The sequence below is a fragment of the Lontra canadensis genome, unplaced genomic scaffold, assembly GCF_010015895.1.
Source record: "Lontra canadensis isolate GAN:19392208 unplaced genomic scaffold, GSC_riverotter_1.0 scaffold55, whole genome shotgun sequence".
NCBI lineage: Eukaryota > Metazoa > Chordata > Mammalia > Carnivora > Mustelidae > Lontra > Lontra canadensis.
Window position 1 is genome coordinate 9,540,939 of NW_022631049.1, and position 27,687 is coordinate 9,568,625.

The 27,687-nt window shown below is 41.8% G+C and overlaps 1 protein-coding gene across 2 annotated transcripts in view; it reads left to right on the forward strand.

Moving 5' to 3' along the window:
• The window catches only part of ARMH4 (armadillo like helical domain containing 4), a 244,161-nt gene that overhangs the window by 211,809 nt on the left and 4,665 nt on the right, over nt 1-27,687 (forward strand). For both annotated transcript variants that reach the window (XM_032875299.1, XM_032875298.1), the window contains exon 6: nt 24,335-24,366. In XM_032875299.1, coding sequence (XP_032731190.1) covers nt 24,335-24,366 — 32 coding nt within the window. The remainder of the gene's footprint in view (nt 1-24,334; nt 24,367-27,687) is intronic.

Consider the following 27,687-nt stretch of genomic DNA (forward strand, 5'->3'; position numbering starts at 1 on the left):
GAATGGGCTTTGGTGGGCAATTAGCAGTCCTTGCCTTAGCGCCAGAAAGCCAGTCCTGGTGAAGGGGGTGTGGCATAGTGGAAGGAATTATCAGGAACCTGGGTTCTCTCGTTCTTCCAGGGACTTGCATTGTGACCATGGCCAAGGAACATATCTCCTTGCACCTTTGTTTCCTGGGACCATTGAACTCCAAGATTCCCTCTAGCCATGTGAAGCCTTCTCTGACCACCCGGGCTCAAGGGTTCCCTTTCTCTTCCTAAGACTTCTCTCTCTATTGTGTATCTCATGGCACACACCTCATATAACTTTATCTGTTATAATAAAGCCCTTCACAGGGTCGCCTGGGTGGTGCAGTTGGAAAAGTGTCCAACTGTTGATTTCAGCTCACATCATGATCTCAGGATGGCGAGACTGTGCTCCAAGTCAGACTCTGCATCAGGCTCCGCACTCAGCACAGAGTCTGCTTAAGATGCCTGCTCCCTCTCCCTCAGTGCCCCTGCTCCTTGCATGCTCGTTATCTCAAATAAATGAACAAACAAATCTTTTTTTTTTTTAAGATTTTATTTATTCATTTGACAGACAGAGATCACAAGTAGGCAGAGAGGCAGGTGAGAGAGAGGAAGGGAAGCAGGCTCCCTGCTGAGCAGAGAGCCCCATGCGGGGCTCAATCCGAGGACCCTGAGATCATGACCCGAGCCGAAGGCATAGACTTTAACCCACTGAGCCACCCAGGCAACCCTGAACAAACAAATCTTAAAAAAAAAAAAAAAAAAAAAAAAATCCTCACAGCATGCAGGTGTCAGAAGATGAAAACAATTTATGGATTGGTTGGTTGTTGGTTGATAATATGAATCATTTGGAGCTCATTGGAAAAAGAAACTGTGGGATCAACGTACTGCAGAATGATTTTCTTTGGGAATGAAGCAGAGCCGAGAGAGTAACCTCGAAGGTCTTTTCTGGATTCACATTTTATGATTCTGTGATTCAGCAGCTCTTAAGTCGGGAGGAATCCCATCTTAGTTCCCTCTAGTGACATCCCCTCTAAAAAGATTTTTATCATCGGTTGAAGTTGATGAGAGTTTCCATCTCCTCAGTGGCTTCTGCAAGGTCAGTTTAATACATATGAAGCTGTAGGAGAAAACACTCTTACCTGTATGAACAGAGCTATATTTTAAAGTCCTTTAGCATTCTAGCTAAGGGTCTGAGTACTCACAGGATATTAACGTGCAGGGACATGGAGTTCGCTGAGCTTTTGAATCACATTTTGTACATTTAAATCCTAAAACAAATCCCTCAGGGGTTTGCTCTAAACGCAGTAAGCATTTATTCTATAAAACTCTGAGTCTCTGCTTTGAGGTTGTCTTTGGACAACTTTGTCACTGCTGGGCAGTGACTGAGTGCCGAGTGATGTAAAGTGGAGCTTCTCTAAACTTCATCGAGATTTTGAGACATCTGGGGAATCTGATCAGACTGCAGAGTCTGAGTCGGTATTGTGTGATCACACCTGACACTGTGCATTTCTAACAAGCTCCCAGTGATGCCCTGATGCTGCTTGTCCATGGGCCAAGCTTTGAGCAAGGAAGTAAAGAATATTACCTGTTAACAGGGCACTTTAAAGACGCTCTGCTATTGCTTTAGTATGAAGTAATTAATTATGTTGCCTTACATTGAAGTTATTTGCATATATGGTCACTTTAAGACTGTAAGATTCTGGGGGCGCCTGGGTGGCTCAGTGGGTTAAGCCACTGCCTTCGGCTCAGGTCATGATCTTGGGGTCCTGGGATCGAGCCCCGCATGGGGCTCTCTGCTCAGCAGGGAGCCTGCTTCCTCCTCTCTCTCTGCCTGCCTCTCTGCCTGCTTGTGATCTCTCTCTGTCAAATAAATAAATAAAATCTTAAAAAAAAAAAAAGACTGTAAGATTCTGGGAGCGTGTGCGTGGCTCAGGCGTCAAACTCTTGATTTTGGCTCAGGTCATGGTCTCAGGTCCATGGTCTCATGGTCTCATGGTCTCCGGGCTCAGCATGGAGTCTGTTTGTCCTTCTCTCTCTGCTCCTCCCCCCCATTTACTTGCTCGCTCTTTCTCTCCTTCTCAAATACATAAATAAAAATCTTTTAAGAAAAGACTATAAGATTCTGAAACCCAGAAAAGAGCCCTGTTTATTTCACCTCACTTTCCCAATTAATTTAGCACACTTTCATGTACTTCATAAGCTTTTACAACTATTTGGGTTTTTTGTTTGTTTATTTTTAAAGATTTTATTCATTTCTTTGAGAGAGAGAGAGAGAGAACGATAATGAACAGGATGGGAAGAGGCAGAGGGAGAAGCAGACTCCCCGCTGAGCACGGAGCTGGATGTGGGGCTCTATCCCAGGACCCATGAGATCATGACCTGAGCTGAAGGCAGCCGCTTAACTGACTTAGCCACCCAGGTGCCCCAACAGCTATTTGTTTAGTGAATGATTGAAAAATTTAACTGAATGCTTATTTTGTTCTAAGTAGTGAGTAAAGGATACATATTCCTGCTTGATCTGGGATATATTTTGTTTCTTTTTCTATCAGAGTTAACAAATGACAGAAAACGTGGCCTTATAGAGGGTCAAGCTGGAAATATTATTTCTTATGCTTTATTTCCTTCTGCAGTGCAGACCACTGATGCATAAATTAGCACATGACTTGGGCAGTCCTCAGGACTCCCGGAAGCCACAGCAGCCATTCAGGTAGAAGACAGACAGCCTTCCGTTGCTTTCTTCACTTTGCTGTGGCAGCACGGTCCCTGTCTTTCTTGACATCCAGGTCCAAGGGAAAGGGTACCTCCATGGTCTGACCCAGGACAGGTGGGAAATAATGATTTTTGTTGTTGTTGATGTCCTAGACCAAGCCAAGTGAAATGAAAGGGCTTAAGTGGTGAGGCATGAAAATTATATTTTAATCTAAATTTTCCATGTGGTATTTTTGTGCTCAAACCATCACAAAGATTTCTGTGTAACACTGCAAGCTATGGTAGTCTTACTGGCAAATGAAGTTCCCACATAATTGCTTTATGTAGTCAAGAAGTCATATAGGTATAACCTTGTAGATAGCTGACTCCTCATTGCCCATTTCAAGATGGTTTCAAAGCTTTTCATATCACTCAGTTGGTCAACATAGAAACAGAGAGGACTGGAAAGTGGCCTTGATAATGCCATAGAATCTGTGTGCCACTCACCTCCCTATGAGAAGTGAGATGGCTTGTGTGACCACACCAGACGTATGTAGCTCTGCCCTCCACTTCACAGTAGAGTCCCAGCTTGGCGCTGTCATCATTCACATGCTCTGCCAGACCATGAGCCCTGGGCCAATGGATTCTGTGTCTCGGTTTTCTTACCTGTAAAATGAGGATAGTAGAATAAACACTCCTTGAGAGGTACTACGTTGTAGTCTTAAATTCTCAGCGTCTCAACTCTAAGAAGCCAAATCTTTGTGGCTCTTTAGAGCATACAATCTAGTATGATAACATATGCTCAATTGATAAATTGTGAATGGTTTAGGAAAGTGAAAGACATGACATAGAAACACATGTGTGATTGTCACAAGAGAATGTGATGTGACTGATGTGCTTGCAGCCCATGTAGACAGTCTTCCCCAACCAAAGTAATAGGAACTTAGGTGAGAATCCCACAGTGCTAGAGACACCCTAGTATGCTCCCGAACACTGTGACTATCTCATGACCCCGACATTTTAGTAGGGGGAAGGGGACAGACGTTAATCAAGCAATCACCAGCCTTGAAATTACAATTATGATAAGTACCATGAAGGAAAAGAGTAGGTGGCCAGAGATCTTATAGTAGGGGCAATAACCTGAGGGGGTCATTGTGTTTGTGAACTCAGAATGTAGGTAAAGATAGAATACTTCTCAGCCATCAAAAAACCTAAAATATTGGCATTTGGAATGACGTCAATGGATCTGGAGGGTATTATGCTAAATGAAATAAGTCAATTAGAGAAAGACAATTATATGATTTCACTCATATGTGGAATTTAAGAAACAAAACAGAGACTCATAGGAGAAGAGAGGAAAAAATAAAACAAGACAAAGTCCGAGAGGGAGACAAACCGTAAGACTCTTAATCTCAGGAAACAAACTGAGAGTTGCTGGGGAGTGTGGAGGGATGGGGTAACTGTGTGATGGACATTAAGGAGGGCACATGATGTAATGAGCACTAGGTGTTATATAAGACTTGTGTGGCTTATATACTTGTGTATACTTGTGGGACACTTGTGTGGCTCAGTCGGTTAAATATCTGCCTTTGGCTCAGGTCATGATCCCAGGGTCCTGGGACTGAGTCCCATATTTTGCTCCTTGCTCAGCGGGGAGCCTGCTTCTCCCTCTGCCTGCCACTCCCACTGCTTGTGTGCAAGCTCTCTCATTCTCTGACAAATAAATAAATAAAATATTAAAAAAAAAAACCAACCTGATGAGGGGTGCCTGGGTGGTTCAGTAGGTTAAGCCTCTGCCTTTGGCTCAGGTCATGGTCTCAAGGTCCTGGGATCAAGCCCAGTATCGGGGTTTCCTGCTCAGCAGGGAGCCTACTTCCCCCTCTTTCCTCTTGCCTCTCTGCCTACTTGTGATCTCTCTCTCACTGTCAAATAAATAAATCTTCTAAAAAAAAAAAAGACTGATGAATCACTCCTCTGAAACCAATAACACTATATGTTAATTAATTGAATTTAAATAAGAAGTAGAAAAAGAAAGAATTGTAGGCAAAGAGGAGTAGAGGCTGAGAAAGACCGATTTCAGGCAAAGGAAATGGCTGGAGGCCATGAAGTATGAAGGCTGGAGGCCAAGATGATGAAGTATGTGAGATAACAAGAAGTGTGTGAGGCTAAGATGAATACCAGTGTGCCTGGGGTTGAGAGGAAGCATGTGGTTGCTGGTGATCAAACAGGGACCAAATCCTGCAAGATCTTGCTTCCAGGACAAGATTTTAGGATTTCATGCCGTGGGTCATAGGAAGCCCTAGAAGGGTTCGAATGTGTTATCTGAATCTTGAAGGCATCACTCTGGCTGTAGGAAGTCTTGTAAGGAATGCTATACACGGAGTGGAAATGGAGTAGAGGAGGAGCCAGAGCAGGTGCAAGGACGCCTGTGAAGAGCCTGTCCCAATGGCCTGGACAAGAGGAACGTTGGCTTTTATTGGAACAGGGAGAAAGTGGATGGTTTCAAGATTAACTGAAGAGGTGGAATCAAAAGGTCTTGGTGATTGGACCTTGGGATGGAGGGAGTGGAAGTGTTAGAGGGGACTCAGCTTTTTGGCTGATGCAGTTGGGTGGGTAGTGGTGTCACTCCCAAGTCGGGAAGACCAGGGGAGGACCTAAGTTGGGCCGGCTGAGGGAATATGGCAGAGTAGTAAACAAACAAGCGCACAAACAACAATCTGAAAACACTTTCCTAAAAAGCCCTGAAGTCAAGAGGTAGTTCAAATCAAGGACTCATAGAATGCCCGCATGAACCTGGGTATTTTTTTGGCTTCCTCCTTTATAAAATGGGGATGGCACTGGAGTTGTTTTGAAAACTGCATGAGATGTTTGCAAAATACTTAACACAGAGCTGGCACCGCGTAGGTGTACAGTAGATGTTAGCTGAAGGAATCATGAGCAAAGGAATATGGTCTTCCTTGGATCGAACCCAGTTTGAGTACAGCAGCCAAGAGCTCTATGCCAGTCTCTGCAGACCTTGGAGAAGAGTCTGTTTGTTCCTTCCCCTTTCCACATTACTGCCTCTGCAGGTTAGATGGTGTCGTACAAACAGCATTTGCCTTGCCAGTTGGAAAATCAAAGCATGGAGGTTAAGGCCATCTGGAAAGTGCTCCACTTGAAGCCAACAAGTTAGAAGGTGAATGCTGTGCTCGGGGACTGGGGATGTGCACTGGAGACAAATTCCTGAGAAATTCTGTGTTGGAGTCTGTTGTTTTTGTTTCTCTGTATGAGAATATAGAGCGATACAAAAGCTTTTATCAAAAGTGCTTCTGGGTGGAATCATTCACTCTGTGAATCAGAGGGGAACATCGGCCTCATAAGGGTAACATTAACTCAGCTTCAGGATCAGGGTTCAACAGCTGAGACTTAAAAAACTCTATGTTGCTCCTATTCTGAGCTCTAGTGGAGGTGTCTGAGCTGTTAGAAGGGTGACCTTGCTGTGAGGTACCTCGTGTCCTCCGGGCCATTCATTTTGAAAACCCTCAGAGGGAAGGGAGATCCCCTCCCCCGGCCCCGTTTTGGCGAAAGTAAAAATACTCCTTAATGGATGCCTCCATTCAGTGTTTGTTATCGTCTTTGCCACCGTGGGGATTTTACTGCTTGTCATCTTCATTCTCACTAAGAATTAAGTCTTCCCTGTGAGATCGTAAGCTCCTTGGAGGCAGGAACTGGGTCCTGGTTATCTCTGTACCTGCCATCCAGCAAGCCCCTGGTCACAGAAGAAGCCCAATAAATTGCTGGAATGAATCCACATAGAGACTCTGTGTAGGCTTATCAGGTTCAAAACACTTGGTTCTTCTGGGCCTACATCTTTCCTTCTACTTTATAACCTAAAATAGATGCTTTTGGTGCAGAAACCATCAAATATAAAACTTAGTGCTGACACAGACAGAGAGAGAGGCTCTTTGAAAAAAAAAATGTGAAATGTGAGTGTCTATGATTATGACATTTTTTTATAGCTCAGAAACGAGTATATCTTGCAGCCGGGAAAGATCATCTATTCTCTATGGCACGGTCTTTGATTTTGCATAAGTTTCTTTCTCTCTGATCCATGAGAGGTAATGCGATTTTGATCCTAAATCCCGTGGGTTGGTTTTCTTATTTATGAAGTAAAAGGTTTAATTATGGGCACAAAGCATTTCCAAGTTGCATTTGAATGGCTTTCTCTCTTCTTACTCCATGGCAGTCAGTCACTTAAAAAGATTAGTAGTATTATTTTTAAAGATTTTATTTATTTATTTGACAGGGAGAGAGAGAGAGTGTGAGAGCGAGAGAGGGAACACAAGTAGGAGAAGTGGGAGAGGGAGAAGCAGGCTCCCCACCAAGCAGGGAGCCCAATGAGGGGCTCCATCCCAGGACCCTGGGATCATGACCTGAGCTGAAAGCAGATGCTTAACGGACTAAGCCACCCAGGTGCCCCCAAAAGATTATTTTCCTCTGCATTCCCTTCTCTAGCTTCCAGACATCTTAGGTCTCCTGCATTCTGCTTATGTGCTTACATTCTTTTTATTTACCTTTAGCTCTTCTCATTCCCAGCATTTTCTTTCTGATTTGTTCTTGTTCCCTTCAAAAAGAAAATTGCCCTTCACGTTAGGAAAAGGGCCGGGATCTCTTCAGAAGCAGACAGGCATAAAGTGCTGACTGCCACGGTGAACGAATATTCAGATACTTTGAAGGGCAGAGGGAGACCATGTTGGTCAGTGTACAGGGATATCGTTTATCAGGATGACACAAACCCAGTTTTAGACAGCCTCTTATTCGTGATGTCCAGATAAGGTTTCTGAAAGGCAGACCTTCATCAGAGTAGCTCGATTCCTTCATCTTCATGCTTCACCTGGGAAGGAGTCTGTGGCAACTTGAGCCCGTTTGATGTCTATATTTTTAGAATGTGAGACGTAACTGTTAGTTAGGAAAATTCACTTAAATACTCTGCAGATGACAAGATTAAGATGCAATTGTGCTTGAGGAAGATGCCTAGGGTTTTCCCTGTTGTGAGCTTTGGTGACTTTAACTCTCCAGAGAGTGCCACTTTGACCTCTCTTGTGAAGGGTCCTCTTGGGCAACAAGGATAAGTGTGTGCTCAGCTGACTGGCATTCCTTTTTGCAAGATTCTTCTGGAGCTAAAACTGCAACTGCTCCAGCTTCCTCCCCATCACACCCGAGGCTGCAAACATTTTCCTTTTCGGCTTAGAGAATATGACTCTGCTTCAGACCTGCTCACTCATCCGGTTTCCCTGGTTTCTGTCCTCTTGGTAGCCACCCAGATTTTTCTACTTTACCTCTCTTTTCCAGATGGATGTCTATTTAGGTGGTTTGCCTGGCTTTTTGGCTTGGTGTGTCGCTAAGGCTCCCTTTTCCTGTCTCTAAGCAGTGGAACTTCCCACCCCTCATTCAAGCTCCTAATGACTGCTGCTCTTACCAGCCTGGATCCATTGACTCGCATTCCTACGTACTCATCTGGAATAGAGAGAAATCTTGGAACACAAATACCTCACTTGAAAAGTATATATAGTTAGTGGTGAAGAACACAGGCTTTCTGGGTTCAAATCCTGGGTCTGCCCCTTATGAGTTGTGTGATCTTAGGCAAATTGCTTACCATTTCTTGCCCAGTTCTGTTGTCTGCACAGTGGAAATCAACGGAAATAATGGTTGTACCTACCATACCTGGTTACTATGGAGAGTCAACAAGGTTGTCTTTGTCATGGGCTTAGAGCAGTGTGGATGCTTTGTAGTAAGCACAGTATAGTGTTAACTATTACCAAGAATTTGAAGTCAACATTTACTGAATTCTGACACTGCCAGGAAGAAGGCAAATGGATTAGATCAATGTTTATCAAAGGGAGGTCCACAAGTTAACTATGAGAAATTTTAAATCTTGTGTTCACATTTGGATAAGAATGTGAACACCTCAGGATAAACATATTTTAGGTTATTTAGATGACAGCTGTGGCTGAGCATGTGTGTGATTGGAAAACCTGCATTTGGATTGTGTTTAGGATCACATTCTCATGCCGTGAAGGCCGTGACATTGAAGCAGGCTGCAGGAAGGCAGGCCTGGTCATGTCTCTTGGAGAGAACGGTGGAGGGGAATTGAGTCCCCTCCAACACATGTGACCTGAGCATGCCACACCGTCAGGGACCGGTTCCATGATAGTCAGTGGCTGGTGGTGTCATCGTGGATTTTCTTGGGATTCTCATTTAATTTGTGAACTTGTTTGAGTTGGATAGTCGTACAAAAGAGTTATCAGGATTAGGGGCTTATGTCTGGACTTAGGTTTTTATTTAAGTAACGTTCTGATAAAAACAACTTGTTAGCACCTGAGGATCATAAGCATTTTTATCTTGTAAATTCCTCGTATATTCCTCAAACTTGAGAAAGATGAGGCTCTCTGTGGTTCCCAAATGCCAGTTGACAAATTGTGCTAGTCAGGTTATAGGAAAAAAAAAAAAAATGAGGGGGAGATGTGTGGGGAACTTGCTAGAAATATTGGCTCTGGGCTGTGTCCTGGAGCTGCTGGGCTGGGCCTGTGAATTTGTATTTTTACTAAGTTATCAGGTCATTCTGCTGAGCAACAGGTTGGGGACTCTTTGGAGCTGATGACCTCTCGATGTTCTTCATAGTCCTAGGATCTTAGAATTCAGGGTCTTCGTCTTCCAAATTGAGATAATCATATGTGTCCCTGTCTTGCTGCACAAGGGAGTAGTGAGAATTGATGAGGTAATTTTCATAAGTGTTCTTGGAAGAAAAGTATTATTAAAGTATATATATCGGGGCCAGAATTGAACTAGATTGTCTCGGCATGCAAATTGTTCCACAGGAACAAAGAGGTGACTCAGGGCCTTAGCCTCATCAGCAGGCTGATTTTTGCTACGTGGGATCCAGTTTCTAACAGTGTTGGTCCATCTCTGGCAAGGAATGAAGCCCCTTGAGACCTGGTGTGTGAATGTGAGATTTTTAAATGGAGAACAAGATGGCTGCAGAGGCAGGAAGGCTGGAGGGACAGGCCTGTGGGAAGAAGCCCTGCGCTTATGATACTCGTTTCTTGGGCCGCCATGACAAAGTCCCACTGACTGGGTGGCTAAAAACAAGGGAAATTTACTCTTTCACCTTTCTGGATGCTAGAAATAAAAATCAAGGTGTTGACAGGGTTGGTCTCTTCCTGAGACTCTGAGGGAGAGTCTGTTTCCTGCTCCTCTCCTAGTTTCTGGCGTTATGGAGAATCCTTGGTGTTCCTTGACCTGTCGATGCATCATTCCCATCTCTGCCTGTCGTCATGTGGCCATCTGCTTCTTCCTGCGTGTCTGTGTTTTCACGGGGCCCTCTCCTCTCTGTGAGCTTCTCTCTTCTTCTCAGGAAGACACAACTCGTATTAGATTAAGGGCCCGTCCCACTCCAGGGTGGCCTCATTTTAATTAACTAACTACAGCTGCGAGCCCTCTTTTTCCAGTTAGATCACATTCTGAGGTACTGGCAGTTAGGGCACCAACATACCCAACATCTTTCTGGAGGACACAATTCAACCCATACCGCCATGTTTCTGTGTGCAGAAGGAAGCACAAGATGTTATACATTTCAGAGTGAATTCTTTTCCCAAAAGTAATGCAGAAGGCATTACCCCCAAGAAACCATGCTGTATGTCACAGGGAGTTCCCCAGGGCAGCCCATAACAACTGATTTAGCTCACAATGTACTGGAAGCATGCTTTCTTCTAAGGGTCCTATAGAATCTAACCAACACACCGGAAGAGGTCTCAGTCAGAAAATGTGTTCTAAGTATCAACTTGGGGTGCTAGGAGCCCATTTCTTTCCATCAGCTCATAGAAGCTTCATACTTGGGTTTATTTCTCCCTTTTCAATTCTTCTGTGCTTATTTATACTTCTCTCTCTGCCCCCCCCTCTTTTTTTTTGGCATGTTCCTGTTCCCTATTTTGGTGCTAATACTACCTTTTGTGTTGTTAATATATCTGAAATCTCTTGTGAAAGGTGTGGAGTGTGGAAATGGGACTTACTCTGTCCTGTACACAGTCTTTTTCCTTCTTCCCCATTAAGGTTTCCTTGTCACAATCCTGTTTCTGCAGCGTCTTCTCTGCGATTCTAAGTTATATTTGCCACTCAAGTGTATTAGCTTCTCTATTATGAATGTGGAGTTCCTGTGTATGCACTTCATATCCCATAATATTTTGTCAGTGGGGCTCTCAGGAATGACAGTAGGATATTCTAATGGGTTGACATTGTATAATCGCCAAATCACGCTACTGAAATAAAGTCTTTGTGTTGACTGTAGGTTTCAGTTCTCTTCTTCCCATTTCAGCTTCCTTAATGGGCCACTATCACCTGTTCAGGGAGTTCTTGGCCTTAACCCTATATGAATGACCTTCCTTTGGATGACAAAGAGTTTATGGGAAAGATTTTTTAAAAAAATTCTCTGAAGAGCGCTTTTATGCGATCAGGTGTTAGATACTGGTAAAGTGTTATAAATGTTCTGTGTCTAGATATCTTCAGAATAGTCAGGTCTGAACAAACTCAGCTGAATAGGCTTTTCTTTTTTCTTTGATTAAAGGTATTGTATTCATTCACGTCCTCTGGGAAGCAGAGTCAAGATGGAATTGTGTGTGCAGGAGATTTCATGTGGGGACACCTGGGAAGGATGAAAGGAAGGACATAACAGTAGGCTGGGAGAGCTTTCAGATAAACTTTTCAGTGCAGGTCTGACTTCTGTGAAAGGACAGGTGGAAGGTAAGAGGACTGGGGAGAAAAAGACTCAGCTGACAGCTCAGTTCTGAGAATGTTTTGGCCAGGCTGATTATGACTTTTGAAGGCAAAGTTCCCCACTGGGGGGTCCTCTGTCCCACAGGAATGGGCCTGCACTGGTACCCCGCCATGCTCAGCCAAAGTCTGGGAGCCATCCAGGGGACACGTGAACACTACACAAATGTGGTTGTGGATCCAGCTATGGGGGTCGGGTAACCCATACTCCCCCACAGTGGGAGGGCCAAGCAGTGCAATTCTTTGGTTTTTATGGGGATCTCCTGAAGTGCCCATGAATTTGGATGGTAAAAATTACATTCTTGGGCTGCCTGGGTGGCTCAGGTGGTTAAGCGTATGCCTTTGGTTCAGGTCATGATCCCAGCGTCCTGGGATCGAGCCCTATGTGGGGCTCCCTGCTCAACGGAGAGCCTGCTTCTCCCTCTGCCTGCTGCCCCCCCTGCTTGTGCTCTCTCTTGCTATTTCTGTCACCCAAATAAATAAATAAAATCTATAAAAAAAATTACATTCTTATTTTCACTAACTTCTGACTGAACTGTAGTGTTCTTTCTAATTGTGAGTGGAGCCTGTGGCCATACTAGTATGTATTAGCAGTAACTGTGTCTTTCTCACCAAAAAAATACTACAGATATTTTTACATCAACATTAGAGTTGTCACAGATAATCTTAATATGTCATTTATGCTCATCGTTACTTTGAAATTACGGTAGTTGTTAGACCTGCCACTAGTTCTCCTTACATAATGACAGTAAAAAGGCATATTTACTATTATATCACATATTTAAGAAATAATTTGATAATGGAATTTAAATGTAATTATTTCTTTGGAGTTCTATATATCTTCTTTTATGCATTTATAAACATTATTCCAAGAGGAGTCCATAGTCCTCATCTGACAGAGGGCTCCATTGCTCAAAAATGGTTGAGAACCATGCAGGTAGTACTCAGTAGGATCATATTAATTATATTAGCTCAGTTATCTTTTATCTGGCTCCAAATATATAAGAACAATAGCTTCAGTCCTTAAGGGAATATGTTACTGTAGAAGATGACTCATTAATTCAACAAAGTGTCTCCCACATGCCAGGTGCTGTATGGTGCTGGAGCCCCAGCAGTGAGCAAGACAGACACAATCCCTATCTCAGGGAGTTCCATCAACTAACAGGAAAGGCAGTCATCTAACACAAACAATTATGATTGTATTACTATGTTAACAATACAGGAACGACAGGGCGTTCTAGGTTTCCGAGGAGAGGGACCTCATGTCGGGCTCAGAACAGACCTCCCTGAAAAACAGTCTTTCAGCCAAGTCTGAAGTAGAGGTGAGTTGGGAGAAGGGGAGGTGGAGACTGAGGCGAGAGCCAGTGAGAAGATTTGGAGGTGAGGCACACTTAACTCGTAAGAGCTGAAATCACGCAGACCTTGTAAGCCACACGAAGTTTGGACTTGTTCCCAAAGGCAATAGGAAGCTTTGAAGGGGTTTTAAGCAGGGAGTGATATGATCAGATTGCCTTTTGGAAAGATTGCTTGGACAAAATTGGTGAAGGCTCTTGTGGCGCTAAGGTGAAATTGAGGCAGCCTTCTGTGAAGTGTATGCTGGGAGAAGGCAGCATCAAGGAAAACAGTTCCCGTTACTCTTGTTTGACTTCTTTTTGGCCCTGTGTGAATGACTGGGTCTTGAGTTTCAATTTGTTAATCTATCGTAAACCACATTAAAATCTTGGAAGCATTTTTCTTAGAGTTAAGATGTTCATAATAGCTGCAATTCTCTCTGAAGTCGATTGTAGATGCCCCTGTGTGAACAAGAAACCTTACACAAATCTCTGAAAAATATTTCTCCATCTTTCTGGGCTCTGAAGACAGTGGATGTTGTTTTGGTTAAGTTCTTAGTGTACATTTGTTACATGTTGCAGCACTGATGGCCTTTCGACTTCTATGTTAAGAAGAAAGTAAACTTACCGTTAATAATGTAGGTGGTTTTGTTGCCAATTAAACGAAAGATCTCTGGTGGCTTCTTCATAAGAAACTCATAATGGGTTCAAGGTTTGTTTTTTACTAGGTAAAAACAAATCCATTTTGGTTGATGGCTAATGCAGGACCATGTGCAGTTAGGCAGCTCATAAAAGTGTTTGTATGGAAATGAATCTCTGGGAGAATCAGATTTTATTTCTAGTGTCTAATCGATGCCCCGAGTCGTGGGGTTTAATTATGTCTGCTGAAAAAATACAATTCAGTTTCACTTCCTCCCTGTTAAACATAAGTGCAGCCTTTATTTTAAATCATAAATGTGCAAGGCTTTGTATATATTTTCTGACAGAGCACCTGGTATTATTTAGATACTTACTAAATGTTGCATTCTTCTTCAAATGGATTAAAAACATACCCAATAAGAAACCTTGGTAAGAGTTTCTTCCTGGCTTCTCTGCTTATGGTCTGGCTGTTGACTTTTACATTTTATGGTGACTCCAGAGAAATAAATATTTTAAGTGGGAAATTGTTTTAATAAGAGGAGACTCCTGTTTTCTAGTCATGTGGGCAGGCTGACTTGAGTATAATGTTGGGCATTTGTTTGAGTAGGGAATATGTCAGGTGGGTATTATGCAGGATCTGAGGCAGGATGAGTTGAGTATGTGTGGCTGGAATATTAATTCTACCCTTTTGCTTCTCTATAGTATCCACCCAGCTTCCAGGAGGGCCCACATAGCTTCTTTACCTCATCATCTTTGATCTTCTTTGATCATTGCTTAGTGTGCCTGTCTTTTGTCACTTAGCATAATGTTGTCCATGTTGTAGCATGGATCAGTACGTCATTCCTTTGTATGGTTGAGTAATACTCCATTGTATGGATATGCCACATTTTGTTTACCCATTCATCAGCTGATGGACACCTGGATTGTCTCCACCTTTTGGGTGCTGTGAATAGGGCTGTTATGAACATTCATGGATAACTATTTGTTTGTTTTTAATTCTTTGGGGCATATATCTAAAAGCGGAATTGCTGAGTCATATTATAATTTTATGTTTGAGTTTTGAGGAACTGCCACATTATTTTCCACAGTGGCTGCACATTTTACATTTCTGCCGGCAATGGATGAGCGTTCTGATTTCTCCACATCCTTGCCAACACTGTTATTCCCCCTCTCCTTTTTTTTTCATTATGGCTTTCCTAGTGGGTAGGAAGTGGTGTCCCACTGTGGTTTTGATTTATATTTCCTTAATGACTAATGATGTTGAGCAGTTTTCATGTGCTGGTTAGCCTAGCGTATACATGCTACAACGTATATTAACCTCAAGTGCATTACGCCAAGTGGAAGAAGCTGGACCCAAGAGATTGCCTATTGTATGATTCCATTTATAGGAGATATCCAGAAAAGGTAAATCCATAGACACAGAAAGCAGAATAGTCATTGCCAGGGGCCAGGAGAAGAGAATGGAGAATGGCTGCTTAATGGGTACAAGGTTTCCTTTTGGAGTGATACAAAACATTTTGGAGCAAGGTAGAGGTGACGGTTGTAAGACATTGTGAACGTGCTAAATGTGCTGAAGTATATACCTTAAAATGGTCGATTTTAGGTTTGTGAATTTTCCCTCGATAAATAAAAAACCGAAAACACCTGATTAGAAGTTGGTCTGCATTTCCAGTCCCAGCAGCATCAGACAGAGAAGTTCTGCATAAAATAAAATAAGAATTTAAAATACGCAACTGAGAGCAAAAGGAAAGCCATTGTCACCATAGGCAGCACCTTGAGGCCCGAGCAGAGAAACTAGGGAACCTTGGGGGAACCGGGAACCCCATGCAGAAGCTGAGATGAGGGGTGGAGTTCGACACCAACGTGGGGCCAACAGACAGTGGCCTTGGGCTGGTGCAGGGGAGGGAGCAGGAATTCAAGCCTTTGCATGAGAAAGCATTCTAGATATACACAACTAATGAATCATTGAACACTGTATCAAAAACTAATGATGTACTATAAAGTAGCTAACTGAACATAATAAAAAAAAAAAAGAAAGAAAACATTCTGGAAAAAAAAATGCCTCCCTGGTGAAGAGGGGTCTAGAAAAATACCCTACACATAGCTCTTTTCCTTGGACTCTGATGGGGAGAGAAAAATGACACCGAAGTCCCAGGGCTGCTTTCATCATGCAAGAACCTATAACTGAGAAATTAACGTGCAACCCTGTTCCAGGTGGGTGGGTGAAACCCATTAGGCCCTTGGCACAAGCAATAAGAAACTGGCCCTCTGTAGGGACGCTTCCGCGATGCAGGGTGGACGTGATTCCTAGGGAAAAACAACCCTCGGTGAAAAATGAGTTCATGCAAAAAATCACAGATCACGTGAGGAGATGTTCCAGAATGAGGGAAAGAAAGTACAGGTGATGGATAGGAGGGTTAGAATCTCAAGAACCTGGGGCACCTGGGTGGCTCAGTGGGTTAAAGCCTCTGCCTTTGGCTCAGGTCATGATCCTGGCGTCCTAGGATCGAGCCCCGCATTGGGCTCTCTGCTCAGTGGGGAGCCTGCTTCTCCCTCTCTCTCTGCCTGCCTCTCTGCCTACTTGTGATCTCTGTCTGTCAAATAAATAAATAAAATCTTAAAAAAAAAAAAAAAAGAATCTCAAGAACCTGGCCAAATAGAAGTATGACTGAAATGATTAAAGAATGAGGCCTTGGAGATTGGGTCTGTTGCCTTAATAAAAAGTTTCCGTGTATAGTTGGAACAGCTGCTCCAGGGAGCGTGTGCAAAGTTTGCTTATGGGATTTAGAGGGAGCAAAGGTAGAGACTGAGGTTGTTCACCGGCTGTCTGTCCTAGAGCGGTCTGCCCAGACCTGTAGGTTTTTTCCTGAGGATCAAGAGCTTAGGGCAACTTTCTTTCTAAGTAATCCATTCAGATGGAAGAAAAGCTCTGCCTTTCAGTGTATTAAGTGTGGTGCTCAGGTGCTCTTAACCAAAGATTTGCCTTCATTTCTCTCGAGAGCGCTGCTTGGTATTTGCCCATTATTGCGACGAGTGACACGTTATGAACTGGTAAGTGGAACTTTCGGAAACAAACCTTGAAGCTGCCTTGTAAACCACTTTAGTACTTATTCAGGTCCCCAGGTCTGATCGACTCTATCTGATGGCGGAGCCACCACACTCAGAAAGCGGAAGCTTCTTGCTGTTGGTGCAGAACCAGGCCCGCACATCCGCAAGTAGGAGACTTCAGCTTTTCCCTGGCTGGTCTTCTCTTTGGCTCACTGTTTGTTCAAGCCGTAGCTTTCATCCGTGGAAGTCCCAAAATTTACGTAAAGGAGAGGGGTGTGTCGGGGGGACCTTGTCATGACGCTACAGTGGGCTGTCACATTCCGTGAGACGTAGAATAGGGGACTGCAGTCAGGGCTGATGGGACCCTGTGGTGACCAGTGCCTCACATCTACCCTGAGATGGGAAATTCTGGATTCAGTGGCTCTGGCAAGCGGCACACATACAAACTTGACTTTGCCCTGGGAGTCTGATGAGACTGCACTTCAGGAAGCAGTCAGCTTTATATTGGAAGTTATGTAGGAAGACCGAATAATTTTTTTTCCACCAGTGGCATGAAAATCGGAGAGTACAAATATGAAGAGAGAGGAGTAAGAGTGAGCTGGAGAGAATTGCAGGTGCCCTGAGCATGGACTCGATGCTGTGCAGTGGTAGAAGGTGGGAAGCTTCCGTGCTTAGCAGAACTTTCAAGGGAATGTTGCATGAAGCGCAGTGATTTTCTTGTTCCTTCTTAATCAGGTGTAGAGGAGGGGCATAGACAAGGTGTTTTTTCCTTCCTGAGCAATTTGTATATCATGCTTCTCTTTTGGGGGGAAAAAACAACAACAACAACAAAACACACCTGGAGGGATGCTTTCTTCATTTATGCATCATGGCTTTCCATATAGATGAAGTTCATAACAGCCTTTTCCTCACTGGAGCTGGTAACCATACGGTATAGAGTTGATCAGTATGGTTAGTGTTCCTAAATGACCCTGGCAAGACGTGTAGATGATTACAAGACATTCTCTTTGCATCCTCCCACTAGGTATCTAGTAAGTTCCTCAGCTTGCAGTTAGCTAAAGGCATGCGTAATGTTACTTGAAAGTAGAGATTAGGGTCTTTGGGCTCGTTATACCCTTCTCTCTAAATCTCAGTGAGGTGCCTGCAGAATTAATTGCTTCTTAGCTGCATGATTGCTGCTCACTTAGCTCTATGCAAGCAAAGCAGTACGTCATCCTAGTCATTGGAATCTTTCTGTTCTGTAATTATGTGAAGAGCAAATGATTATAGATAGAATTTCTCTGTGATGTTTAAAACAGGTAAATTTAGCATCATTAGAGAATAATTTGGTGCTGAAAAAACTTATGAGTTTTGGAAAAACATGAAGACAATATTGAAAACTTAGTAAGTTTAATTATCCTTAATGGTGTTATGTAAGTTGGAAAAAAAAGCTTTGCTGTTTCTTAGGCTGGAAGGGGCACTTATGGTTAAATAACAAGGAGGAAAGAGAGCTGCTGTCCGTTCATTTCTTGACACTGTAGAAACACTGTAATTGAAATTTAGTTACATGTGCTTTGAGCAAAGCACAATGTGCTGATACTGCATTTTTTATTCAGGTGGAATATACATTTCTCTTTTCATTGATTAGCATACAAATAAAGTTTCCCACCTTATGATATTGAAAATTTCACTATTAAAAGAGACATGTATAACCCTTTTAAAGTCAAATGTGAACTAAGTGGAACTAGCTATGAAGTACATCTCATGCAAACGTTAGGGAGTGGGTATATCTTATAAATCTGGGTAGCCTGAAGCCCTTCATTTAGAATTAGTTTAGATCAGTGGAGACGGCATCTGCCTTGAACTTGGCCAGCTTGCCTTTCTTCCTTGCGCCTAACTTCTGTTCATTCTAAGAGTTTATTTTCATGTACAAAATAAATGAAGTTGGTCTGGCGCAGGGCAGGCCTTCCTGTGTGGTGGCAGAACTGGACTAATGTCTTAGTTTGAGTTCTCCATAAAGGCACACCCTGAGCCTGCATTGGGGTGCAGGGAGTTTTTTGGAAAGGAACCCCAGGAAGCATGGCAAAGGAGTGAGGAAGCGAGGCAGGGTAGTTGGAGAGCCAGCAAAGGGGGTGTGAATGAGGGGATTATTCCTGGGGCTCCTTGCTCTTGGGGAATGTCTGAGAAGCTGTGTGGAGCACTCCTCAGGGTTGAGGAAATCTGGGGAATTTACCCAATGTGGGAGGGAGACTAATGCTCCCTCCCAAGATGTCCACATCCTAAAACCCAGAATCTGCAAATATATTGCCTTACAAAGGGTACCTTGCAGATGTGATTGAGTTAAGGACATAGAAATGGGGAGATTATCACAAGAGTCCTCCTCTAAGAGAGAAGTAGGAGGGGCTGAGTCAGAGAAGAAAATATGATGAAGGAAGCAGAGTTTAGAGAGAGGAGATTTGAAGTATTGTGCTGTTGGCTTTGAAGATGGAGGGAGAGGCCATGCGCCAAGGACTGCAGACAGCCTCTAGAAGCTGGAAAAAGCAAGGAAATGTGTCAGCCCTGTCGACACCTTGACTTTAGCTATTGAGACTGATTTTGGATTTCTGACTTCCAGAAATGTAAGATAATAAATTGATGTTGTTTTAGGCCATTGAATTCATGATAGCTGCAGCTGGAGACTAATATACCCACCAAGTCATAGCCCTCATTGATTGAGGATGGTTTCTAGAGCCATATTTCCTCAGTGGGTTATATACAAAAAGCAACAGAATCATATACACACACAGAGCCTGAGAAAAAGAGAAAAAGGGGAATGAAAGGAGAGACAAACCACAGAGTAAGGGACAGAGTTGGAGGGAGATACACCTAGAGGCAGAGGGAAGAGGACATTAGTCAGAGAGAGGAGAACAGGAGGAGAAAATACAGAAAGAGCGAACCAGAGTTAACAGATAGTCGATACTCCAATGTGGGTATGCGCTCATCTCCAGAAGAGAAATAGCCCTGTTGTGTGCTGGGAGATGGCCTTGCTAGGTCCCCCACCTGCACCCCTCCCCAAAGCAACCCACTGGCATACTAAATAGGCATCTACTTTAGCCATAAGGTCCTGGGTTCAGATTCCGGCTCAGCCACTTTTTAGCTGTGTGGCTTTTGACATTTTATTTAAGCTTCATTTTCCTTATCTGTAAAATGGGGGATGACAATACCTACCTTGTAAGCTTTAGTGAGTTGTCCAACAAATTTTAACTATTAACCCAGACAAATCCTGAGTCTCCTCTGGTTCCCATCCCTTTCCTCTTTAGTGAAGAAGAATTTATGGGTACATCTGGCATAAATGTAGCCACTAAAAGTTTGTTGTTGGAAATAAAGGGAAATTAAAGATACCGTTCTAAATAAACAGTTGGGATACTTTACAGCCATGGCCTATTAGAAACCAACCATACTTACATTTGATAGGACACATGGAAATGTTATTTTATCTGCAGTTTCTTTCTCTCCCTCTTCCCTTTTTCTAGGGGGTATACTAGGAGAGGGCAAATTGCTCAGCCTGGGATCCTATACATAAGAGGGCACTAGTGAGCAGGAGGGAGAAAACTGCCTTATTTATTTATTTTTTTAAACTGAAGTCTAGTTGACACACAATGTTACATTCGTTTCAGGTGTACAACATGGTGATTTAACAAGTCTATACTTTATTCTATGCTCATCACAAGTGTAGAGGTCATCTGTCACCATACAACAAAAACTATTCTGGTACCATTGACTGTATTCCCTATGCTGTACCTTCTACCCCAAGGACTTACTTATTCCACACCTTGGAAGCCTGTATCATCCCACTCTCTTTCACCTATTTTGCCCAACCTCTCACCCCTTTCCTTTCTGGCAACCATCAGAACCAGTTTGTACTGTGTGTTTATAGGTCTGCTTTTGCTGTTTGTTTGTTCATTCATTTGTTTTGTTTTCTAGATTCCACAGATAGGTGAGTTGATATAATATTTATCATCTGACTTATTTCAACTTAGCATACTACCCTTTAGGTCCATCCATGTTGTTGTAAATGGCAAGACTCATCTTTTTTTATGGCTGAGTAATATTCCATTATGTATGTGTGTACCACATCTTCCTGATCCATTCATCAGTGGTGGATGGTTGGGCTGCTTCCATATCTTGCCATAGTATATAATGCTGCAATAAACATAGGGGTGCATATATCTTTCCAAATTAATATTTTTGTTTTCTTTGGGTAAATAACCAGTAGCGGAATTACTGGAGCATATGGGATTTCTATTTTCAATTTTTCGAGGAGCCTCCATACTGTTTTCCATAGTTGTTATGCCAATTTACATTCCCACAAACAGGGCACAAGGGTTCCTTTTTCTCCACATCCTTGCCAACACTTGTTATTTCTTATCTTTTTTGATTCTAGTCATTCTGACAAGTAGGAGGTGATATCTCATTGCATTTCTCTGATGATGAGTGATGTTGAGCATCTTTTTATGTATCTGTTTGCCACTTGTATGTCCTTTTTGGGAAAATGTCTATTCAGGTCTTTTGCCTCCTTTTCATTGGACTATTCGGGTTTTTGTGGTGTTGAGTTGTGTAAGTTCTTTGTACATTTAGGATATTAATCCTTTATTGGATATATCATTTCCAAATATCTTCAGGGAGAACCTGTTTTTAACAAAACATGTTCTCTTGTTTTCTTTGTACCTTCTGCTTGCTAGAAGGAGGCCTCATTATATTTCTGTGCGTTCAGACTTGCATTAAATAAAATTTCAAGAAAGGAAACAAACCAGAATCAGTGGGATTAGAATGAATCAATAGCCGTGGGCTAAGGAATTATCCAAATGGAAGGGTCCTAAGTCCTTGTGTTCCTCACTGTCAGCAATCCACCATTAATCCATTTGCAAGGGTTTATAGAATTTTCTGGGGTTCTTTTATTTTAAAAGCAGTAAGAAATTATAAATACTTTGGAAAATTCTAAAAATACAGGGAAGAAAAGAAAATCACCCATAATTTTACAACCTATTAATTTAGTTAACATTTAAATGTATATTACCCCAATTATATACATAACATTTTTATCCACAAACTTGAGCTCATGTTATATATACCCCAGTTTTTCATTTTAACATATTAAATATTTTTCTTGAAATCTTATTTCTCTACACCAAGTACTGTCCTAGACATGTGGCACATCTTATTTCCAATCTTTACAACAATCTTGCAAGACAAATGTTACCATGGTCATTTTATATATGAGGAAACTGAGGGTTCCAGAGTCTCATTAATTTCTCCAGAGTTGCTCAGCAAATCAGTGGTTGTCTTCACTTCTCCAGGAAGCCACCAACCCCTAGCCTCATTTCTAAGGTTCCTGCCCTTTCTTCTATTGGTCTTCCTGTGACTGATCATGTCCTTATTGTACACCACCATCTTTGCCTGAATCCCTGTGGAGACAGAAGGAGTGTTGAAGGAAGGACAAAGCAGAGTGGTTTTGCTAGGATCTTGACATGAGAGAATGAAATCAGGGTCTGAAGCAGCTAGAAGAGTGCAAGGAAGGTAGCTCCACATTTTCAACCTGAGAGAGTAGGAGAGTGGGGTATCACCAAAATAAATGGGTAGTTATGAAGTCTTATTCCTATAAGTTGTTAAACCAGATAGTTGTTGGAATTCCAGTGACTCTTTACTCCCTGGTTAACTGTGGGCAAGTCTGTTAGCTTCTCTGAGTCTGTTTCCCCATCTTTTCCTGGAGTATAATCTTCCCTCATACTTTTCATGTTTGTTTTTGGTTTGTTGATCAAATGATGAGGTAAATTTGAACCTGCTCTGTCAGGGGCCAATCCATGTGCACATGTGTGCTGGAATCACTCATGTCAGGTATCTTATTACTAGAATCAGACTGTAAATGGAGACACCAACTTCTTGGGCAAAGTGTGTCTGTGCCAGGGGGTCAGCACCTTGTGACTGGTGAACCAGTCTGGCTCGCTAACCATTTTTGTATGGCCCATGAGCAAAGAATGTCTTTTATATTTTAATATGGTTGAGAGAAATAAAAAAGAAAGGTATTTGTGACCTATGAAAATTACATGAAATTCAAAGGTCAATACCCATAAGTAACATTTATTGGAATATAGCCAAACCCATTGATTTATGTACTGTCTCTGAGTCCTTTCACACTGCCACAGCAGAGTTGAGTAGTTGTGACAGAGATTATGTGGCCCACAAAGCTTTAAATGTTTACTGTTTGGCTTTTTACAGGAAAAGTTTGCCAATCCCTTGTCTACACCTTTTGGGACCTGTTTCTTGGTCTGCCCCTCTGTGTTCTTCCTTCCTATCTGTTGAAACTCCTGGAGAGGAAAGGAAATTTAAGGAAATCTTGAAAGGTTTTTGTTGGCTTACTAATCTTTGATAATATTTGTCTTCTTTTCTCCTTTTCCATGCTTTTCAAAATAGAATTTTTATTCAATGTTGAATCATTATTATAACTTTAAAAAGCTATTAAGGATGAAGAACCCCATTACGTACTTCAAACTATCCTTAATATGGCCATACAAACCATGAGACTCTTTTTTTTTTTTTTTTTTTTTTTAAGAGTGAGAGACTGGGATGGGCAGAGGGAAAGGAGAGAATCTTAAGCAGGCTCTACGCTAAGCATGGAGACAATTCTATGTCTCAGGATCTCATGACCCTGAGACCATGGCCTGAGCCAAAATCAAGAGTTGGACACTTAACTGACTGAGCCACCCAGGCATCCCAAACCATTAGAGACTCTTATTGTTAAAGAACAAACTGAGGCTTGATGGAGGGAGGTGGGTGGGGGATGGGCTAGATGGGTGATGGGTATTCAAGAGGTCACTTGTTGTGATGAGCCAAGGGTGATGTATGTAAGTGATGAATCACTGAATTTTACTCCTGAAACCAATATTGCATTATATGTTAACTAACTAAAATTTAAATGAAAGAAAAAAGAAGAAAAAAACCCCCATGGCCCTTCTAACACATGTTTTTATTTTGAATGATATTTGTTCTATTCTCGGCATATGTACTTCTAAATGGTTGTAATAATGGTCTACTTAACACTTCATGGTTGATGTAGTCCTTTTCAGTGGCTTTTTAAGCTGTTACTTGATTATTGCCTTTATTTATTTATTTTTTGATAGTGGTTGTATTGTGATGGCATCGTTCAGTATGCAAGCTATATGTATTTCAGAAATAATTCCTCTTTTTGCATTTAGTCAGTTTTTTTTTCTTCAATTGTGGATGCAAGTACTTCTCTTTGGAGCCAGTGCCGAACAGTGCTGGCCCACCCATCGCCCCATCCTACTTACTTTGCCGGGATGTTAACTTGAGTGCAGAATACCCACTGAGCTTAAAAACTGGGAAAGATGTGTAACATTAAAGAGAAAATGTCAGATAAGAAATGAACTTGATAATTAATTAGTAAATTAATTGATTAGTTTATTTATTTATTTGGTGGTGCTTGGGTTGGGAATGAAGCTGATACTTTAAAAGTGATTTTCTGTCTCCTTTCCCAGACCCACCCCCCAAAAGCCTTCAGTAGTAATACAAATATGTTTAACAAATAAAAATATTCTCTGTTCATTTAATGATGATGTGAAGGTATGTTTGTGCTTTCCATTGCATTTTTAAGCAAATAAGAATAAAAACAAGACTATTAATGTCATGTTAATACTATTGACCCTTTCACTGTATTTCATCCAATAAAGTCAGTGCATCAAATTAACTTAATACCATGAAATGTAAGTTCTCAAATTAACTCAATGAAATATAAGTAAAAAGATGGATATTTACATTTTATTCTCTTATTTTCCCTAGTGAGAAGCTGGATGGAAAAACTAAAAGACAAGGTAAGAGGAGAAGTATTTTCTTCCTTTGAATTCATCTTAAAGGGCATGGCTTTGTCAAATAAAAGATTGTCAGAGTAATGGAGCCTTAATTCATCATTCTGATTCTGGTAATCTGTGCAAAGATACAAGGCTACTTCCAGGTACCCAACAAGAAGGAAGACCTGCCCTTTCAGTTCCTTCTTATACAACACAAGGGACACCTTATTCTTTGGAGCACCATCCTTGTTATGAAGGCATCATCTACTACGACAGCTGGAAAATTTCCTTGACATATCCAGGTGGAATTTCTTCTAGGGATCAGCAGTGTAATCCCAGTTTTTCTGGCTATATCTTGTCCCAGTACCCAATAACCCAATGCCAGGTTCTTGTAAGCCTGATCCTCCTGTATGAGGAAGAAATACCTTGGATTTTGGAAGGCATTGATTCTTCTGACCCAAGGCAAAAATCGATGGACTTGAGTTAAGAATAAAAGTTTGGGATGGAAAGAGCATCCTTAAGCCATAGTGGGGGTGGTTTGGAGTAAAAACACCTGGGTGCCTGAGCACTCTCCTTAGATCAACTTTTATGTAGTCTCTCACAGTGCTACTACATACTGGGTGGCAAAGGGCTAACTTGCCTGGAATGGGCAACTATAGAAAAATATTTCTCTCATGCATTAATTCTGCCATCCATGTCTGTGATGGACCATATTAACTTCCTTCCAGGTTCCTATTTTTCACTTTCTTTTAATTTTCAACACTCTCCAAGTTTACATTTTTTGGTTATCTTAGAATTTTAAACTGGAATTACTCATAAAAATATTGTTGGAATTCTGAATTCCTTGCTGTAGCCTGTGTCAGATTTCATTATTATAACTCAACTCAGATTTAACTGGGGGTTTAGTGAATGGAAATCTTTTCAACTACCACATATTGAGTTACCTTTAAATCAGCAGTCCCGACATATACTTCTGTTGATGGTATTCCATATCTTTTTTATTATTTAGAGTCAGTTCTCCCCATATTTGGATGACTAATATTTATTTTGCTGCAGCTTATTGTTAAAGAATAAATTACAATGAAAATTGTATGATTATATTAAGTCGCATTACTCTCTTTGTGCTTCTCAGTAAAATTTAGCATAGATGGTTTTTGAGAATGAGACTGTTCTGTGGTCATACTTATTAAAGGGATGCTGAAAAATTTTAAGCATGTTGGGGTTATTGGAGGCCGTTTTGGTATCTGTAATAGGTCCAGTTGTCTAAGGGAGGTATGACTGGATGGACTGAGCAGGATTTGGGGGGAAATAAAGCTCAAAAGTTAAGAACCGAATACACTTATATTAGTAGTGCTTCTTGTCATGTTTCAGGAGAAAACAGGATGCAATGAAAAGGAAATAGGCTTTGGTAGATTAATTTAGGAATCCATATATCATTGTTTCTGTAGAAAATATCTTCTGTGTAAAAAAGTACACCAGAAAACCCTTAAGAGAATAAATTTTTGAATGTCTCTAGTTTTGAAGTTGGGTATTTCAAAATTTCTTACCTGTATCTATAGATAGCTTTATCACAATTAAAAAAAAATCTGTGCAGCTTTATAGAAAGGCTGTATTTTCCATTTCTGTAGACCCTTCTTATTTGTCTCAAAGGCCTGGCACCTTCTTGCTATCATTTTAACCAAGAGAAATAATTTTATGTGTGACCCTTAGTTTTCTGGATTATTTTGAGATTTTCCAGCCCTCTCTTCTGGAGTGTTTTTTTCAGTATATCTTAATTAAAAAAATAGAGATTCTAACTGTGTTTGGCTTATTTGACGCCTATTTCTTCATATTTTGACTTTTTCTTGGAGGGATTCACCATAATCTTTCCAAGATTCCCTCTTCCCATGTGATTAAAATATTCTACACTTGGCTGTGACACACGTTCATAGGTGTACACACACATACATGTGTACATATATATTTATCTTCCTCTCTCTCTTGTTCTCGCCCTCACCCCTCACCCCATAGCTAACTTGTTAGTTGACTCTCATCCATAAAAGTCTTGTTAGTCATTATCTTCAGTAACTATTTGAGAGCAAAACTATTGCCTCTTTGATGAAAAAGTCAGAATCCCTTAGAACTGGAAATTAAATATTTATTTAACTGGCTCTTTGGCCAACCAGGACATCTTCTCAGTTTAGTGTTATTCAGTTGTACCTAATATTGGTATTTCTGTGAAGTTAGTTTGGCTCTAGAAAGAATAGTGTTCTAAAAAGTTCTGGGGACGCCTGGGTGTTTCATTCGGTTAAGCGTCTGCCTTTGGCTCAGATCATGATCCCAGGGTCCTGGGATCAAGGCCCCATGTCCAGCTCCCTGCTCAGCAGGGAGTCCGTTTCTCCCTCTCCCTCTGCTAGGTTTAAGCTAGGATTAAGATCAGCTATGAATGACAGTGAACCTCAGGGACAATGGCTTAACCAAGATAGAAGTTTGTCTCTCATTTATGAGTCTGGAGGTAGCAGTCAAGGGTTAATGGGGAGCAACACTGTGACAGGGGCTCAGGCTCCTTTAATTTGATGCTCCACCATTTGTCATCTTCATTCCCAAGGTCACCTAAAGGTCCTGGATGGCAGTTCCAACTTAGCTAGGTCCAAATTCTAGCCAGGGGATGGAGGAAAAGGGAAGGCAAAGACACCTGTTCCCTCTTAAAAGGGAAGATAAAGGCACTCTCATTCTCAAAACATGGGGGATGAAGGCTGTGCTCCCCTCTTGAAGAGCATGTTGGGAAGCCGTACCTGCCACTAATGTATTCTCTTCTGAGTGCGATAGATCACACGGTCACATACAGTTGCACAGAAGTCAGGGAGCAGTGATTGTTACTCTGAGCCCAGCTGAAATGGGAGGTTCTTGCTCTGGGAGAAGAGGTGAATGGCCTCTGAGGGTCAGTCCCTGTACTCATTCCATCATCACTCTTCTTTCCATCTTAATGTCCAAGTTGGTCATGCTTGTTGGGCAAATCCTAACTTGGCTACCTATTGGTATGTCTTTTCAACATCTAAAATGCTTCTCAGAATTGAGAGGCATAGTAACTTTAGTTGGGTCATAAAGACCAACCCTGTTGTTATGTCACCAAGATCATTCTGTTTCTTCTAGTTTTAGGAAATAACCCAGAAAATGGATGATCCAGACTATATCGCATAGTGCCGATTCTCAAGTGTAGTCTGGACCAGCAGCATCAGCATCACCTGGGAACTTGCTAGAAATGCAATTCTTGGGCCCCACCCTATACCTACTGAGTCAAAAACTCTGGGAACGGGGCCCAGCAGTCTGTTTCAACAAGTCTTGCTGGCAATTTTCATAGATGCT